The 18914-nt window shown below is 36.9% G+C and overlaps 1 protein-coding gene across 2 annotated transcripts in view; it reads left to right on the top strand.

The window, feature by feature from the left end:
- TAPT1 (transmembrane anterior posterior transformation 1) overlaps positions 1 to 18295 on the top strand; it is a 50762-nt gene extending 32467 nt beyond the window's left edge. For both annotated transcript variants that reach the window (XM_066185498.1, XM_066185499.1), the window contains 7 exons: positions 4591 to 4671; positions 5502 to 5611; positions 7067 to 7126; positions 8506 to 8574; positions 9832 to 9908; positions 13332 to 13492; positions 16171 to 18295. In XM_066185498.1, the coding sequence (XP_066041595.1) occupies positions 4591 to 4671; positions 5502 to 5611; positions 7067 to 7126; positions 8506 to 8574; positions 9832 to 9908; positions 13332 to 13492; positions 16171 to 16400 (788 nt within the window). In that variant the 3' untranslated portion in view covers positions 16401 to 18295. The remainder of the gene's footprint in view (positions 1 to 4590; positions 4672 to 5501; positions 5612 to 7066; positions 7127 to 8505; positions 8575 to 9831; positions 9909 to 13331; positions 13493 to 16170) is intronic.
- Positions 18296 to 18914: the final 619 nt, after the last annotated feature.

Raw genomic sequence — 18914 nt, 5'->3', positions numbered from 1 at the left:
CTATTTTTCAGGAGGATTTATGGAAGGGCAGAATATGTTATTAATATGGGGATAGAATTCTATTAAAATTGGAATGGCAGAGTTCATGTAAGTGGGGCAAAGGTGTTTAAAATCTGATTTGGCTATGTGCAATCCTTTTTTGGGCTTTACTTTACACAACCAAGAGGAAAATAAAATACATCTTGCTTTTTTTCCCTTTATTGCATTTATGGCAGTATATTCACAGGCATTACATGTCTTTGAAATAAACATTTTCCACCTCTATTCATGTGACAACCCTTATAGGCACATGTGACTTACCTTAATGGAAAAGGGTGTATTGTGGTTAGTTTTTGACATGTGACCACTAAGTTCTGATGTACTAAGTCTTGGAATGTCTGATTCTCCCTTTCGCTTTTCAAAGTACTGAAATAAATACTTTAAAGGCAGTTGAAAAGATTTGATCATATCACTTGCAGCACTAGAGGATGCATAGAAGTGCAGGCAAATATAGGGTCATCTTGCAAAATAATCTGGAGCGTGTATGGGCAGTATGTAGTATGATGCATGTCAGGCTGCAGAGCCAGCCCTGTTTAAAGAGTGCAGCTTCAGCATGGCATTAGAATGCAGTCTATCAGTCATAGAATGGCCTGGGTTGGAAGGGACCTGAAAAATCATCTACAGTTCCAACATTTCTGCCATGGCCAGAAGTGACCTTTCCCTAGACCAGCTTGCTCAGAGTTCTATCCAGCCTGGCCTTGAGATGTACTTCCAAGGGTAGGGCATCCACGACTTCTTTGGCAACCTCTGACAAGGTGTCACCACCCTCACAGTAAAGAATTTTTAATAATATCTAATCTAAACTTATTTTCTTTCAGTCTGAAGTCATTCCCCCTTGTCCACTATGTGCCCTTGTAAAGAGTCTTTTTCTGTCAGCTCCTTTCAGATACTTGAAGTCCACAATTAGGTCGCCCTGAAGCTTTCTCTTTTCTGAACAATCCCAATTCTCTCAGCCTTTCCTCATAGGAGAGGTGTTCCATCCTTCTCATCATCTTGGTGGCCTCCTCTGGACTCACCCCAGCAGGTCCTTGTCCTGCCTGTGCTGGGGCCCCAGAGCTGGGTGCAGCCCTGCAGGTGGGCTCTCACTGGGGTGGAGCAGAGGGGCAGAATCTCCTCCCTTGCCCTGGTGCCCTCAGTGCTTTGGTGCAGCCCAGGATGCGTTTGGCTCTCTGGGCTGTGAGCACACGTTGCCAGCTCGTGCCCAGCCTCTCATCCGCCACAATCCCCAGGTTCTTCTCAGCAGGGCTGGTTTTGACCTGTTCATCTCATCCCCAGCCTGTGTTGATACCTGGAGTTGCCCCAACCCAGATGCAGCACTTTGCACTTGGTCTTATTTCATCTTTTGAGACTCCCATGGGTCTACTTCTTGAGCTTGTCCAGGTCCTTCTGGATGACATCCCACCCTTCTGGTGTGGCAACCTCAGCACTCAGTCATCTGCAAATGAGGGTCATTTGCTGAGGGTGCACTCAATTCCTTCATCTATGTCATTAATGAAGATTTTGAGTAACACTGGTCCCAATAAGGACCCCCGAGGGGCAGCACCTATCACTGATATCCATCCACATTTCATGCACAGTATGTCATCGGCCTATGCATGGTATGTGCTGACAAGAGACTGTTCAAGGGGATAAATATATCTGAATTAGTACTACATGTCAGGATTTTAACACTTAAGATCAGAAACACTGAGAAGGTAAGCTTCTTAATCATGTCCTTGTGGAGGTAGCTGAAGACCATTTAGAATGTCATTGGTCTGTCATTCTGGCTCTCATTTAACCCTGTCTTGTAATGGCAAGGGTTATTAAAGCTATAGTATATCCGAACAGAAAAACCATTGTGTGATATGCTTATCATATATACTTAGTGGAATACATGCAAAACTGAATTGAAATGGCTTATATCAATGTTACTAAGCATTGTCACAATGGAGAATGAAAAGAGATCCCTTTTTCTTTCCACTCTTCATTATGCTGAAGCAGAATAGAATGATTTCCTCCTGCTAGTACCTGTGCTGTAACTGATCACTACCACTGGTGGCTTGTCACTGTTTTGCCAAATTCAAAAATACAGTGATATTGCCTTTGTTGTTCTTAAGAGTGTGAGCAAGCGTGGATCCAGGGATGTAGCTTCACTTGTGCCGTAGTTCACCACGTCACCCAAGAAGTGGCAATGTGTGCTATATGAAAATCCCCTCACTGGCTAACAAAACCCAAATGATGAAACATTACTGTACATATTTTGTATTCTGGAATTTTAATTGGTATTTAGGACTGTTTCCAGTGGTTGTTTTAGATATCCTGAAGCCTTTTTTGTCTTTGTCCATGAGGGTAAGAAATGAAATGAATTTTTGAATTGTTTGAGTTTACTGTTGAATCTGCTGTAAAGTGCCCTGTCTGCCTTGCTTGCAACTCTGACAGTTGATGAGAGGGATGAGGATGAAGAGTAGCAGCCACAGTCATTCCTCTCCCTCCTGACTGCCTTGAACAGCTGTGGCAGCAGAGATAACAGATTAGAAGGGAGGCCACTGAGAACAGGGAAAATAAGAAGAGCGGGAAAAATAGGTAGCAGCCTGTCACCCAGTCTCAGAAATTAGTGGAAGAAGAATTTGTATTATTACAGCATTATAAGAGGAAATTTAAAGCCCAAAATGTCCTTTCTCAATTTAATCCTGTTGACTGGTGAGCTAACATATACCAAGCAGGTAATAAATGTCTGGAGGATTAGCTTGAGACATGCTTTAGTGTTAGGCCTGAATTAAGGTCCTTGCTTCCCAGTTGAGAGTGTCTGTCTGTACAGGCCTCTCTGGGACCTGAAAAACTGAATATGAGATCTGTGTTTGTTATGCATTGCTGATCAATTATGTGTCATGGCAGTGTGGAAGTACGTGATGTGGAAAATAGAAGATAAAATCATCTTGAAATTCTGTGCAGGAGTGTCAAAACTCAGTGATTATTTCCAAGTCACTAATGGGCATGATAAAGAATGTAGATCAATGAGTGCTCAACTGCATTTTCATCTATTTGTGACAGCATCAAGTAGTATCTTGTAATTAGATTTTTCAGATAATACTGTGTTCTGGTCATTTGGTCAGTATTGTGTGAATTCAGAAGCATTGAAGGATGTACTTCACTTGTTGGAGTGCTATTGGCAGGAAATCAAGAAATTATGGTTAGGTTTTACCTATGTCCTTTTTTCTACTTTAAATTTATTGTACTGAAAGATTTCCTTTTTCTCCCCCCACCCCCACACATATATGCCATTCATTCCATTTTGAAAGCTTGTGCTTCTTCGTTCCCTTCCCCAGCCCATACTGACAGATGAATTTATGTACCCCAAGATGTGCCTTTTTCTATTGTGCATGAAATCTCATTCTTCTTGAATTCTGTGTGCTTTTTCTTTCCTTTTTCTGAAGGATTTCTTCTTTTCTTTTTGCTCCATTTTTTCCAGACTTGCCAGTATTTCCTAACTTCTATTGTAAAATGAGGGATATTATTATACTACAGTAACTGCAGCCATGAGCATTGCTGTTGGCCTGTAGTCAGTCAGAGGTGATGGAAACTGTTGAAACAAAGTCAAATATTTTTTGTCCAGCTTAATCCTTGTATGTTCTTCCAAACATTTCTATTTCTTGTTTCCCAAAACCAGTAGGTAGAAGCCCACACAATATTGGAGGTGCTTAAGAAAATGATATAACAAGCAGTAACAGTGTCTTCACAGATTTTCTTAGTAGCTCTAGCTTCTAAAAAGACTTCTTTGGACTTCCTAAATTGTGATGACATTATGTTTTAGGTTTTACCCTGTTTTTCAATAATACACTTTCATGAAGGTGTTTTTTAATAAAAAATGTGATGCTTCCTGAAGCAAGCTCTGTGTGTGATCTCTGGGAACAGGACACCAAAGTAGAAAAAAAGACTGCCTTGTCTGGGAGGCAAGTCATAGGACTTTGTCCCTAATTAGATTGCTTTTGTGTTACAGTGCTTACAGTTTTGATAACTGTGCTGATACATCCTACTTTTCTCTTTTATGATGGCAATGTGAAAGTCTGGTTGGAACCTTCCAGCTAAAGTTATCTTCAAACATTTTTTTTCTTCCTTCTACTGAACCCAGTATGCAGCAATTTGGATATCTATGGTCTGTAGAAAATGAGAAGTACCTTGCTAATAGCTTGAAAGGACAGATAGGTATTCTCTTCATTTTAGTAACAGGAAGTGCTGGTTCTTTTTGAAGGAATGCACAGACTTTATCAAGAAGAATGATTATTTTGCTAATGTATTAGAAGAGGTGGTAGTAAGTCACAAGTCCCTTCTGGTGCTGGAAACCAACAGGTTGTGGCAGCATCAGACAGACTGGGTCACAACCTACTGCAGAAATCCTGTCCATGGTGTGGTTCCCAGAATTTCTCCCACCCCTTAAGTTCAGTTAAATAATTTGTGGAAAATGTTATCTAATCCAAGAATTATTAAATGATAGAACCTCAGATTGAGTAGATATATTTGTATGCAAATAAATGTTTCTTTGGAGCTGACAGATTTTGGTTTTCTTTAATCCAGATATAAAGGAGAGGTTCACCAATTATGTGCTGCTACTAATTGTATGTCTAAGGAATATGGAGCAGTTCTCATGGAATCCAGGTGAGTAAACTAGAAGAAAAACTCCTGTTCTATCAAGAACTGTATCTTGCTTCTTCCCTCAATCTGAAAGATAAGGATAATCAACACATTTAATTAACAAATCTTAATTTTGTCAAATACCTTAGATTCTCATTTTTCTATTTCTGGTATTCTTTTAAGTATGAGTGTGTTCTTTCAGCTAGAAATATATATTGTTATACTATAAACATGTATAGTTATATTTCAGGCTGTGTCTGGAACGATTTCTTCCCAGCCCTTTTTTTTCCTTGGAGTACTGTGAATAAAGGATCCCCTAGAAAGTGGGTAGTGAGATTGAAATGTGATAAAGATTATGTTAAAGATACATTTCTTAATCTAATATTGATTATACTTATGATTTTAATGACATATTTAATAAATATTGTGTATAATACCAATTTTATTAAAACATGGTTTTAGTACTTTTAACCCCTGATCTGTGTGATGTATTTTGCCTGAATCTCATCAGTCTACCTAAATTTTGCCTTAAGTATCTAAAACTGCAGATGCTTTGTCTATGTCTTACACATACTGAACATGTAGTATCTAGTACTTACAAAGGCTGCTAGAAGGAAAGGTTTACAAAGTAAAGAGTTTAGAGCCTGATCCTAACTGTGGTGTGATTGTACAGTGCTGATAAGTTTTAAGGACAGCAATGGAATAAGCAAGAATTTGCATCACTCAGTGATGATGTAAACTTACAGATTCTTCAGACTCATGAGGATTTTTCATTGTTGAATAGAATTGTTATAATTCTTTTTTTATGCTGGCATTAAATTAAGTGGCTTAACTTTTTTCTTCACAACCTGCAGATCACCTTTGGGTGTTATTCCCAGATGTTTGCATGGTGGTTGCTTCAGAAATTGCAGTGGATATTGTGAAACATGCCTTTATAACAAAATTCAATGACATCACCGCAGATGTAGGTATCCTGTTTGGAATGCTGGGTGCTATTTTAAATTGTATTTAATTTTGCCTTTTTTTTTTTTAATATTACAATTTTTTCCAGTGCAGAAAATAAAAAAAATTGTTATTTTCATATATTCGATACCACTTGGGAAAGCTTGCTTATTTCCTGATACTATACTTTTGAGGATCTTTATAATGTGTAACTAAACCTCTGCTTTTAAATTCGTAGTTCCAGATGCATAAATTATTGCAAGCATTGTATAACTTGATTAACTCTATTCTTGCATGTGTGTTAAAAGTGGAATCTGAAATCAGAGATACTTTTTTTTCCCACTGTCCCTGGAGCACTAATATGAAGTAGGTTATGTTAGTTTCCCACTCCTGAAATTTCTTAAGCCGCATATATTATCCAGTCCTTCTTTTAAAGCAGTAGATGAGGTAGCTTTTTGTGTGTTGCAGCATGATACATACACCATTTGTGTTCCACACTGCGTGAATTCAAACATGCTTGATAAATTTGTGAACATGAGAGTTAGAGTCTTTTCACTGTTAAAACCACTTCTCAGGAAATAAGATCAGAACTTGTGAAGTGCTTTCTTTTTCAGCATCTCCAAAGTAACTACATTGTGGGGTGTAGAAACAAGTGTAATAGATGCACTTAATAAGCTCCCTTATGCCAGAGGCATTTATGCATGCCCTACTTTCATGTAGAGAGTGTGGAAAAGAGCAGTAATGAAGTCATGGTAGCCAAAAACGTAGCATGCTTCAGAGTGCTGAAACAGCTGGAGGATGGGGGTAGTTACTGGCAATTTTGCAAGGTTTATTTAATAAACTTTGTGGGGTTTATGTATGAAGCTAAAGATTTATGGTTGCTAGGTCAGACTTTTTGCAGAATTATTAACACCTGCAGAGCAAGTTGTCCTGCCACTTATGCTTAAAATAGATGCTTTTCTTTCTTAATATGCTGAACTGTTTTAAAGAGAAGGAAAAACTTAATTCATCTTCAGATACAATTTGCTTTTTTCATAGGATCATTTGCTTAGTGTATAAGAAAGCTCTCTTCTTTGTTTAATTTAATCTCAGGGCTAGCTTTCCTGTAGCTTAAAAGCAGTTATGAACTGTGGGGGAAAGAAACTAAATGTGATTAATGTGATTTCTGTTATTTTGTGTTTGTCATGATCCTGAAACTCAGTAATTTTATGAAGTCTCATTCAATTCCTAAAGCATAGCATAGTGTTGTTTGTTTGTTGTGTATATATATATATATATATATGCAAATTACTTTATTGCGGAATAGAGGCTCATCTGTTGAAGAGTACAGTTAGACCTCAGAAAAACTGGCTTTGACTCTTTCAGCAAATGCATAATTTTGTAATATTTTATGGAAATACTTTATTAATATCTGTGTTGGTTTTATAAAGTGTGACAATAAATTAATCACACATCTGATGTGCTGGACTTTTTCCAGGTCTACAGTGAATACAGAGCCAGTCTTGCATTTGACCTTGTTAGCAGTCGACAGAAAAATGTAAGCCTGGAAATAAAATGCACTTTCCTGTATTAACTAACACAATTGTTACGGGGGGGATATTGGAACAAACACTTAAAGAAATACATGCAGTACTATTACATTCCTGCAACGCTGAAACTCTGCTCTTGCTTTAGTATGAGATAACAGAAATATTTCTTTATTATTTATATTATTTTTATCTAGTTATTCGGGTCAGTTTGAGCTTTATTTAATATACTGCTGAATAGTCTCTTCCAAATATACTTACAGTAAGGGGTCAGTTGTAAAAACTTCACATTTTTGACATCCATGGGGAGTAAGTAAACTTAGCAAGGTAATTTTAGATTGCTGTTTTATTTCATGGTATTTTAACTGTGTTTGGTTAAAACACAGTATTCATTAGGAATTTCTATTTCCTTACAGACAGAGTGCACAGATGTTTAGAGATGTTTGCACTATGCATGTTACTGTCATGTCATGGGTATTTATAGAACACACCACTTGTTTTGAATTAGTACCATTTTTTGGAAAGCTGTTTACTGCACACCTTTCATGCATGAGGACTCGTTAGGTTTCACCTCTTAGCATTCCACTCATCAGTGCTTTAGATGTGTGCTATACCTATTAAATAAACTTTATTACTATGATTTCTGTAGTTTTCTTGAGCTGTTATGAGGAATGCAGTAGTTAAACCTTATAAAGAAGCTAGACACCATCAGCTACAATTAATTAATAATAATTTCTAAATAATAAAAACACCAGTTTATTAGTTTTGAAAATTCCAGTACTGGTCCCAAGGAGCCTCTGTGGGAAATAAAATAGCATCATTTAGGCACTAACTTTGGTGTGATGTTCAATACTGCAGGCAAGCTGTCATTCAAAGTACTTGTGTTTTAAATTCAAATGTAAAAATATTTTCAAAATAATTTTAACACAGTTATCTGAAGGCTAATTATAGATGTTTGTAGAATGATTTAAAATTGCTAGTGTGGTGGATAATTATTCTTTTCTCCCTGTAACAGTTTTTTTTCTGTAGAGTATTTGAGGATCAGTCAAATTAATACAGAAAGGTCTCTAAGCTGGTAATAATGTACAAATGAAATATCATAGTGCCTTTGGATTCAGTGTCCTAATTGCTCTTGATTTAGAGATTTGTATTATACCCCAGTTGCTCTTGATTTGGAGCACTGAAGCTAATCTTACTGGTCATGGTAGTATTATATTTTTGTCTGAGAGTGCAGCTATCTCCATTTGAATTCCAAAATGTGAATAGGTACACTTTATACCACTATAGTGTTTGTTAACAGAGCTTTATTCTTATCTGGAGGGTGTGCCAAACTAAAATAAGCTCATTCCTTTGCATAAGTAGTTCATTATTCTTCCTCTTCTTTTCCTAGGCATATACAGATTATAGTGATTCAGTTTCCAGAAGAATGGGTTTCATTCCTCTTCCACTGGCTGTTTTAGTAAGTTGTGTCATTCCTATCAGTTTTCTGTCAATAAGATCTCACTTTGAGAATGTGTCCCTCTGAAATAGCTAGCTGCATGTATTGAGGATGAAATTATCATCTGAAGTAACTTAAATGATGCTGAAAGGTTAACACTCAGTATAACCTATATCACATACTACTTGTGGCTTCACAAATGCATTTTTGTTTCTCATCCTTTCACAGAAAATCAAATATATATTAATTTTGTAGAATTGGTAAGAACTTGAACTGTACCAGTGAAATTAAACTACATCTGTGTTTACTAAACATATATTCCTTTTGGCAGTTGTCCTATTCATTCATTTGGAATAGTCAAAGCAGCTGGTTGCCAGAAGGTTAGCAGTAGTGCAGCAGTTTATTTAGGTTTTTCATAGGAGTCCTTGTGGCTGTCCCTGTAATGGCAGGCTTAATGACCCAATATTCTTTTATATGGGGCACTGAGCTCCTGAGCTGTTGTTGAGTACATCACTCTGAAATAGTTGACTTTGTTATACATACATGTTGCTATAAAATGAATGACTTCATTAATGGAACTGTCTCCACATGCTGTCCTGAATGAACTATTGCAGAATGTTTTCTCTAAATAGCTGCTCTGACTTTCCCCATACACACATGTAGACAAGCAGTAGTTATCATAATGCTGGGGATCTGTACATGCTTTGTCAGCAAATATGCTAATGCACAGTGTTCCTGGAAGAACAGCAGTATGAATTAACTTAAGTGTAATATTCTCCCATAGAGATGGGGAAAAATACTATTCACAGGATTTGTTTAAACTACTGAAATGAAACTGAAATTTCAGGATCCATTTGTTAGTCAAACTTGGGAGTCATATGCCTTGTCCACAAAGCAATTTTGTAATCATAAGGTTAGCATAGTGTGTAACACTGATTCTGTTCTGCATTGCATCTCTTGACATTTTCCTCAAATTTTGTTAACTCTTCTTCTAACCTTTGAGTTTTGGAGGTTTTTTCCACTTCTTATTTTGCTAGAAAGTAAGTGTTAAGGAAACACTGTCAGACTCTGGTTTTGGCAAAGTTTCAACTAAGTGCTGGTATAATGCTTACCCAAATCAAAATCTGGAGTAGTTAGTACTGCCAAGGGGAACATTAGACTAAATTTCTGTTAATGTAAATGTTTCTACTTTTCCTTGAATTTACCAAATAAAAAATGTTTGTTACAATGTTCTATTAGTAACTGTGTGCTAAATTTTAACTTTTATTCTTAAAACAGCTCATCAGAGTCGTAACAAGCTCAATAAAAGTACAAGGAGTCTTAGCTTATGTTTGTGTTGTGCTGTTCTACTGTGGGTAAGTAAATCCACACAACTGAAAAGCATTCACCATTATTTGATTACATATGTGAAAGCAGTTTCTGTTGATACTTCTGGATGTAAGGATAAAAAGAGTTTATATTCAGTAGAACATAAACTTAAAACCCTTATGCTCATAATCTGAAATTGAGAGTGCAGATTTGTCCCTAAGTACTGTGACTACATTGGGGGATTATAGCCCTCAATAAGTAACTTCAGTAATGGAAATAACTCACTGCTAAAAGACTGAGAGAATCTGAGAGACAAGCAGCATACTTCTGTGTCAAAAAGGAAATTGAATTCCAAGGAAGGAAGTTTTCTGTAAAAAGACTAAACGATTCGATAAGCCAACAAAAATAAGCAGTTCAAGTGCTCTGAGCAGATCATGAATTTTTCTCTCAGGTAGTTAAATGCAAGGTTTACTTTGGTTTAGGAAACTGCTGTTGAAAAAAAAAAAATAAATGCAAGGCTCACCTTACCTGGGAAGGGTGGGGTCAGTAAGTAATCTTAGTCAAGAAATACAGTGTTCTGTGGCAATTCATTTTCCATTGCTGATGATGTGCAAGTATCCCATCAGCATCCCTTCACTGCCAAGTCAGTTTATACTTGTCTTACCTTTAACTTCTCACCTGTTGATAGGTGCTTCTGAGGCTGCATAACTGTACTTTGCGCCCAATTCAGTTTGTCTGTCTTGAGGCACTTTCTGTGTACTATCTGTGGATGGCCACTTTCTAGGAAAGCTGCATACTGCACTGCCATTGTTTGTTGTCTCTCAAAATTGACCATAAGCAATGAAGGGTTTCAAGTTGCTGATGGAAGAAAAAACCTGCCTGCAGTATTGTGGGAGTACTTCTTCCAGTGTCCTACCAAGTTGTGTTTTAAGTGAAGGCAGTAAGACTTCTAAGGCTGAGGCAGTGGTTCAGCAGGAAGAGAGGAGACTACTGTTCTACAATAACTTGTGAAAAGAGCAGGATTACCACACATTCTTTATTGATACGTCGGCTCTTATCTCTTGTCTGACCCTGATCTGCAAAAAATAGAGCTTGATCACATGCATTTTGTCTACATCAGTGTAGGGACACATATGTTTAGTGTCAGATAACTAAGACTTTGAGATGTTGCACACAGGCCAAACAGTAAAATTTTAGCCACATTCCTCTGCACCATACTTTGTTTTTTTCCCCAGTATACAACATGCTGTGCCCATGTTCTCCCTAAAGCCAGCTTTGTATAATTCAAAGCACTATGCCCTGATCATCACATTCAAGCTGTGGAATACCAAGGTCAGCACTTTCATCCTGCTCAGTGGTTTTTTTTCCTTTTTTCCCAATATATGTAATATTTTCCTACCTCTACCATTGCACTGCTGCAGCTCAGGATTTTTTACTGTCTGTTGCTTGGAGAATGGAGGGCAGATAGAAGTAATGTGATTAACATGACATGTTAAATGCTGCTCTTGACAGACATATGTTACAAAAGTAAATACATTTTGGTCTATTTTTGTCCTTAATGAAAAGTGAGAACAAATTTTTACTTTTGCTGTGATCTCAGACTTGGAGCTAGCTCACCTCTTGCATCTTTCAAGTAATTTTTGTTCTGAACATAAATTTCAGCTTTTCATAAGATGTGAGAATATATATAGAATACAAACATAATAGCATAGATATGTAAGAAATGACATGATAAAATCTGAAGCAGTTAACTGGGCAAAGAATTGAGCCTACACTATGGATGAATTAATTTTGTGTTGTTTATCAACAACTCTAGTTAAACTTTAATTGTAGTTCAAGAGACTTGCCAACAAAACCCTTGAGTTTTCTTTTTCTAGAATTTTGAACAACTGCAAACTTACATTCTTGTTAGAAATCTAAGCCTGGGGTAGGCTGGCAGAAAAGAATAAAGGAGAATTGCTAGACATGCTTGCATAATTTTCCGTGAGAAGCTGGAACTGATACAGGGAAGTGGTGATTTATGGCCTTTTACACTTCTGATCTCATTAAATCAGAGTCAAACTAAGCTGTAGAAACCTCTCTCAAAGCAAAAACATGTTACATAAGAAGCATAAGAAAAACACCTAAAACATTAAAAATGAAGGAGAGCTTCTCAACTCTCTGAAATAAAATCTGTCCCACTAATATAAAAGAATTGAAGAGAAGCATAGCTTTCAACCTGTATAAAATGATGCCTTCTTTGTGGTTGCTTGGATACTAAAATGTCACTTTCTTCTGAGTACTGAAAGTGATGTGCTCTGCTCATTCTTCCATTTCTCTATTGAAGTGGAATAAACAAAACTTATTTTTACCCTTAAAAGTGTGGTGTAGTTTGTTTTTCTGTTTGACAAGTTCTGAGTACACTTATACGGTTAGAGGAGCTGTTGCTGGAGTGTGCTCGTGTCACTTTATGATTAAGCAGTTAGACCTGCTCCATGGATCTCTGAATGTTCATTCCAAGTTGTCTTTTTAGTCTGTTAATGATTTACATGATAAACAGACTTTTCAGAGAGTGGAGAATGAATTCAGAGTCTGCATTTGGTTCATTCTTGTTACATAGCTTGATTTGCATAGAGAGTACTTCATTCATCCTGCAGAGAACAGATCACTCTCTCCTTGTCGTTCTGCAATGAGCTTTTTCTCCCTCGAGTGGACATTGCTCTATGAGTCATGTGTTGCTAGTAATGAAAATTAGATTTTGCAAAACTCTGATGAGTGGTAAAAAAGCACTTGATGGTAGATGAGGCCTTCCTTTTCTTCAAATGCAGAGGCCCGTGTGAAAGAGACTGAGTGATTTTCTGAAGTTTGTGCTGCAATTTAGTCACAGTAGAAAAAGAATTTGCCATCATCTGGGCTGTGCTGAGATGGTAATGCAGTGCAGCCTCTTTAGATCTGTTGAGTTTCATGGACTGTCTTCTGTGATGTGAAAAAGGACTTACTATGATTAGCCTATAGTTTATAAAAGCTAGATATTGGACTTGTCAGTGCTGGTTTAATGATTCCATGGTTCTCTATTTGCTGTCCTGTGGTTCCAAGTCTACTAGAGATCCTTGGCTGGGCACACATAATTTGGGTGCATTTATTTTGGACTTGCAGTGTTGAGGACACTTTTAAATTCTGTGTTTAAATATTTGATGTCTTAAATGGCTGCTTAACTGTCCTTGTAGTCCTTTAGTTAAATAATAAAACTTGATGTTTTCCTCTAGATGCTTTCTGGAGGAAAAAGAAAATTAGGCATTGAATCTGAAACAAATTGTTAGGAGAAAGAAATTACCTTTTGATCTTGATATTGAAAGGATTTAATTTGTTAGCTAATCCTTCTAAGACAGCACTTACCGTATGCAGTTATTTTCATATTAATAATTGCAGTATGAATAATATGCAATTATTTTAATACGCTAATGCAAATATGTAAACTAATTTTTTTCCAGGTTAATCTCTCTCAAAGTCCTTAACAGCATTGTATTGCTGGGCAAATCATGTCAATATGTAAAGGAAGCAAAAATGGAGGAGAAATTATTCAATCCTGTCCTGACTGCCACCCCAGGGAAGCCAGCTGGCAAACAGCAAGGCACATTTAAATCTACCCAAGGTAAGGCTAACTGCCTTGGTTTGTTTTCAGTGAAAATTTTTCGGGCTAAATTTGGTATTAAACCAGATGCATAACAATGTTTGCTGCACAGACCCTTTTGCTGGACCTTAATTGTGCCATACAACAGCTGTGAACAAAAGTCTGTAAATACAATAGAATTTATTGCTTTTGGGTCAGACATCTTCTTTTGGTAATAAATTCTCATATCTCTGATAAGATCTCATTGTGATATGTAGAGGTAATAGAAACAATGGAATAGAAACATGATTTTGTTTTAAAATCATAATCATAGAATCGTTGGGTTTGGGTTGGAAGGAACCTTTAAAGACCATCTAGTCCAGCCCTCTCTGCCATGTCACTGCACAAATAAGTGAATATTTACACATAATCTGTGACAGTGCTTGAGTTTAGTAGGGAAGCAATCTGTATTTCTCATGGAAATCAAAGTAAAACAGGGTAGGTTTACACATAGGTATAATTAATTGTAGTTGTCATGAACACATAATGAAAAGCTTTATGAAATCCAGATAGGAATTTCAGTGGGTCTCTAGCCCATTTTTCCAGTCTTTGCAGCACAATTTCCTCTTACAGGTCCTCACTTATAATGGGAATATGGCATTATTCTATTTGTGTGACACATTATAGAAGGAAACAGAAACCTTCATTGTTCCCGTCAACTGAATTGGATTGCATCTTCCTGTGGGAAAAGCTCAATGAGAGCCTTAGAGAACTTTACAGTGGGGCTTTTATTGTGTTCCCTCCATGGCTTGCCAGCAACTGGAACAGCTTGAAGTGCAAGGTGCTCATTAGTCATCAGAGTGTCTCGCCAGCAAGGGCAGAGTTAAGGATCTGCCACTGTTTGGCATAAACCTCTATATCTCATGTGTCAAATCACATCAGGCAGAAGTTTGGTGCAAATGTTTACTTTCAAATTCACACAACTGCTTTACTTTCATGATGAAAGAATGTGATATAAATTGTTCTGAATTCATATTAACATTCAATTTTGTATTCCATTAGAGGACTATAATGATGATAAACATTCTATTACTGCATTTGGGTATGAGACTTAGTAAGTTGTACTTTCTTATATTGAGCTTTAACTTACAGTATATAAATCCTGAAGACTATTTTGAGCTGAAGTAGCAGGGATGCTTATTTTCTTCACTGGAAAGATTTTGAGCAAAAAGTAGCAACCAAAAAGGTTCTGTGGATTTTATTCAGTCTATTTCTAGCTTCCACTGGTGATGGGAAAAACTCAATTTTACAGTTTTTTGGGGATTTTGTATTTTTTTAACACCTTTTTATTTGCTAGAAATCTTGATTACGTGAAAGAATGATTTTACCTTCCCTCAGCTTTTGCATTATTACTGCTGGGCTCTGCTGCAGTATTACTGCTGGGCTCTGCAGTATTAGTTAATCTCTGTGCCTCACTTATCAGGTTTTTACAATACAGTCTCTCAACCCACCTCTTATTAGGATGAGGGTAAGGGAATTGATTTGTCTGGTCTCCTTTCTGCTAGCTTATCATTTAAGTCAGTTAATTTTTAAGAGTTTCCACCTTGTCCACAAAAACAGTTAAAATTTTGGAGAATAAAATTCTAAAACTTGCTCTTGGAGGATGAAAGCTCTAATTACTGGTAATCATTTATAGGCTGACCAGCTACATCTGGAAGCTGCTGGGTTAGAAAATGCTTATGTTTGTAACCAAGTATTAGAGTTAAAATTACTTGTCTCCTTTCTCAATGCAAGTTTAGTACCTTTAACTTGCATATGATTAGAGGGTAGGTAACCCATGTACTTCTAAATAGTAGATGGCAGACTGTGTGTGGATGTTTGCAGAAATAAGTTTTTTGTAGTAATTTGGATAGTGCTGCCATTGTGACATGTAACATTTCCCTGGGCTGGTCTGCAGTACTCTCAACATCAGTCAGATTTTTTCAGATTCCTTTACAAACAATAATTCAGTCTTTACTGAGGAGGAGATTTTTTTTTTCTTGTCTTCTTTTCTTATCTCCTTGTCATTTGCTTGTGCATTTTAATTCTTTAACCATTTTAACAAAATACAGAAAAAATACATGGATATTACCTACCAATATCCTAGGTTAATGAAGCCAGTGTTCAGTTCACTAAAGTAAGAGACAGGAATAAAAATAGACATCTTTAATAGCACTGCTTTAGGAGCCAGTGCTATTAAAGTGCATAGCAGTGCATGAGTCATTTATTAGCTATCCCTGGAGAGGGCAGGTTTATTGTACTTCTGTAGAGGATTAGGCACATCTAGTTCCTGCCACAGAGATTCCTTTTGTTCATTTCAGTAGCAAACATTTGTGTGGTTCACACAAGGACCATCAGAAATCTTTTTGCTTAAGCCAACAAAAATAAGCATGTATGTCCTAACTTCTGCTGATTATGCTCTTGCTGATTATTTAAACTTCTGTATAATTTGTTTTTTTCTATTTATTTTCTGCGTATTTTCTGAATCAGAAAACGAAATCTCTTACAGTAAAGCTGAGAAGAGGTAGTGGCTTCCAGAAAGCATTTTTCTGTTGCTTCGGCTGACTTGTTGCAGCACACTTTTTCAGGACACCTTTGGATGAATCTGGATGTTGTACATTGTATCAATATGTCTATGTTAAATTCCTTACTATCTTTGTAATTGCCTTCTGTTTCAACAGGAATTTCCACAGATGAAAACGGTTCTACATCAGTTACCAATCAACCAGTGCATCAGAAGGAGAATATGCCATCTTTACTTGTAACAAGCAATTCTGACCAATTTCTGACAACTCCTGATGGAGAAGAAAAAGATATAAGCCAAGACAGTTCAGAGTTAAAACACAGGTCTGCAAAGAAAGACTTGTTGGAGATAGACAGGTTTACTATTTGTGGAAACAGAATTGACTAAGAATTTATTTTTTTTTTAAATCAATGTGCTAAGGATACTGAGCTGTTGGGACAGCAGATGCTACCAGAATGGACAGTTGCCAAAAGGCACATAAATATTTATTTAAAAACTTAAATTATTAATGGCAAAAAAAAAAATTAATTTCTTTCTACAAGTAACTTGGCTTGGTATCTGGTCAGGTCAAGTAAGTGATCTCTAACTTGCCTCTTGGAAAATGTGGTGGATCGTGAGTCTCTCTAGCCAGGTGGCAGAGCTGCAGTATCACTTTTCTGGAAAACAGACTGGAAAAAAGCATAACCCTGTTCTGCATTGTGAAACCATGCTTCCAGAACACTTTCATGAAGATTCCTCCAGTGTAAGGATATTCCTGGAAATGTATGGCGACTTGACCGGAAGCTTGCCTATCCAGTTAGCGTGTTTCATTAAACATCTGCGAGCAGAATTCAAAACTTGTGCTTATATCAACAAACACATAAAGCATTGGTACATAAAACAGTAAGTCAAGATAGTTATTCTTGTCAACAAAAATCTTTTCAAGATGTATCTTGAAAATCTTGTAATCAGAATAAAATTTTGCCTTTAAGTGAAAGACTTACTGCTTAGTATTTTATCTGAATACTAAACACCAAGGCAAGATCACAGTAATGAAGGTTCTGCTTAACTGAGCAAATATGAAGCATATTCATTTCATGTGTTATGTGTCCTGCAAGGCAAATAATTTAGAAATTTTCTTTTAAAAGCTGAGAATTTTTTGTTGCTGTAGGAAAAAATATTAAAGGGGCACTTCTAATGTTAAGGAACGGCAGTGTTAATTGCAGCAAACAAGTGTTGTGTTGGAACTGTATGTATGACATTAACACAGCAGTAAAGAACATTGCACTGCATTTTGCATTTAACTCTTAGAAGAATGACATCTGTGTATTAACTTGCCTGAGAACATGCCTATAAAAGCTCACGCTGACAATCAAATCATAATTATCCATTTAATGTAATTGATTGGTTGTAGTCAAACTTAAGTAGATGGACTAGATCTATAAAGAGCATTTAAGCACTACAATGCATCTTCATTTCTGGTATGAGATGCAGAGTTGGGAGGGTTGAAAAAAGAACTTTTGGAATCCTCAGATCAATAATGGATTCAATTTGAGCTCAAAACATAGGCTGGAGAGTTTTATCATAAGAGACCCCTTGGTTAATGAGAAATTCTTCATATGTTGTAAAAACACATCATTAGCTTCCAAAATGCGTTTCAGACATTCAAGTAAGCACCAATTTTACTTTCCAAGGGAAGGTATCATAAAAGTATTTCAGTGCTGAACAAATGAAGACAATTTGCTCTTTGCTAATTTCATAATTTGTCAGAATGGGAAAGCCAAACTTTATTTGCTGTATGAACATGTGAAGTTAAATGTATCTGCTAATCCCTGAAACTTGCAGGACTACAGTAATATAGCAGATGGAGGCAGTTGAACAGAGTTACGTGTCTGAGCAGACTTGCTATTGAGAGAACTCTGCTGTACAGTTTAGGGTTGTCTGCTCTGGTGGGAACTCCTTGCTGCAGTCTTTCAGCCTCTCCTCTCCCAAAAGAGCAGTGGGAGTAATGGCCAAAATCTGTGGTTATGTTCAGGGATGAAAGTAAAAAGAAGAGGACTTGTGCTGTGGAAAAATTTGGAAATCTTTAATTTTTGATGTATTTTATACTAATTGGAGATGTTCACACATTGAAATTAAGAGTATCTGTCAATTTGGTGTATCTTATTTTATAATTATTTAGCAGTTGCTAAAGAAAGCTTCCAATTGCTTTCATTTTTTTTTCTGTTGAATGACATTCTGTATCAATTTTATAAGTGCATCTTGTGTGAAACTCAATAAAATTCAATTTTGTAATATTTGTTTAAAAAAGGAAAAGTACAGTGTTGACATTTCTTTTTTAGTATTCAGAGTTGGTGATCTTGCTAAGTATTTAATGTATTAAATTCCAATTTCCATAAAGTAGGATTCTTGCAAATGTGAGACAGGAATGAGTGTAAAAACTGGGTTATCAATGGCTTCAGATCTATTTCTGTAGGAGTTGGTTGTTGCCGCTCGTAGAAAGAAGATATTGTTGCTAACCTGTTACTAATTTGGTTTTTAAGGGCACACACCATTGTGAATGAAAAAATCCTGTGTCTCAGGGGAGCTGTAATTTCTGTAGTCAGTTACTACAATTGGATTTACACCTTCACAGCAAAGCCAAGTGTGAATGCAGGACGAGCACAGGCAAAGCCCTTGCTGAGCACACAGTGGTGGCAGTGGAAAGGTAATGGCTCACGGCACTGGGGCGTGAGTCCTGGCCTAAATCCTCCTGGGGCTTTGTTCTGACACTTGAATTGTGGTGCCTGGGTCTAAGGCAGTGCCGCTGGGCTTTGGGGTATGGCTGATACATCCCTGCCTGCTGTGGAGGTGTAATATCATTGCCCTGGGATGGCTGTAACACCAAGGTGTACTGAGGTACTGCTGCAGAGGGCATGGCAA

Source organism: Chamaea fasciata, unplaced genomic scaffold (genome assembly GCF_029207755.1).
Source record: "Chamaea fasciata isolate MVZ Bird 193981 ecotype frontalis unplaced genomic scaffold, bChaFas1.0.hap1 SCAF_6, whole genome shotgun sequence".
Taxonomy (NCBI): domain Eukaryota; kingdom Metazoa; phylum Chordata; class Aves; order Passeriformes; family Sylviidae; genus Chamaea; species Chamaea fasciata.
The sequence above is the reverse complement of the archived record's forward strand: the minus strand, read 5'-3'. Positions and strand labels throughout refer to the sequence as shown.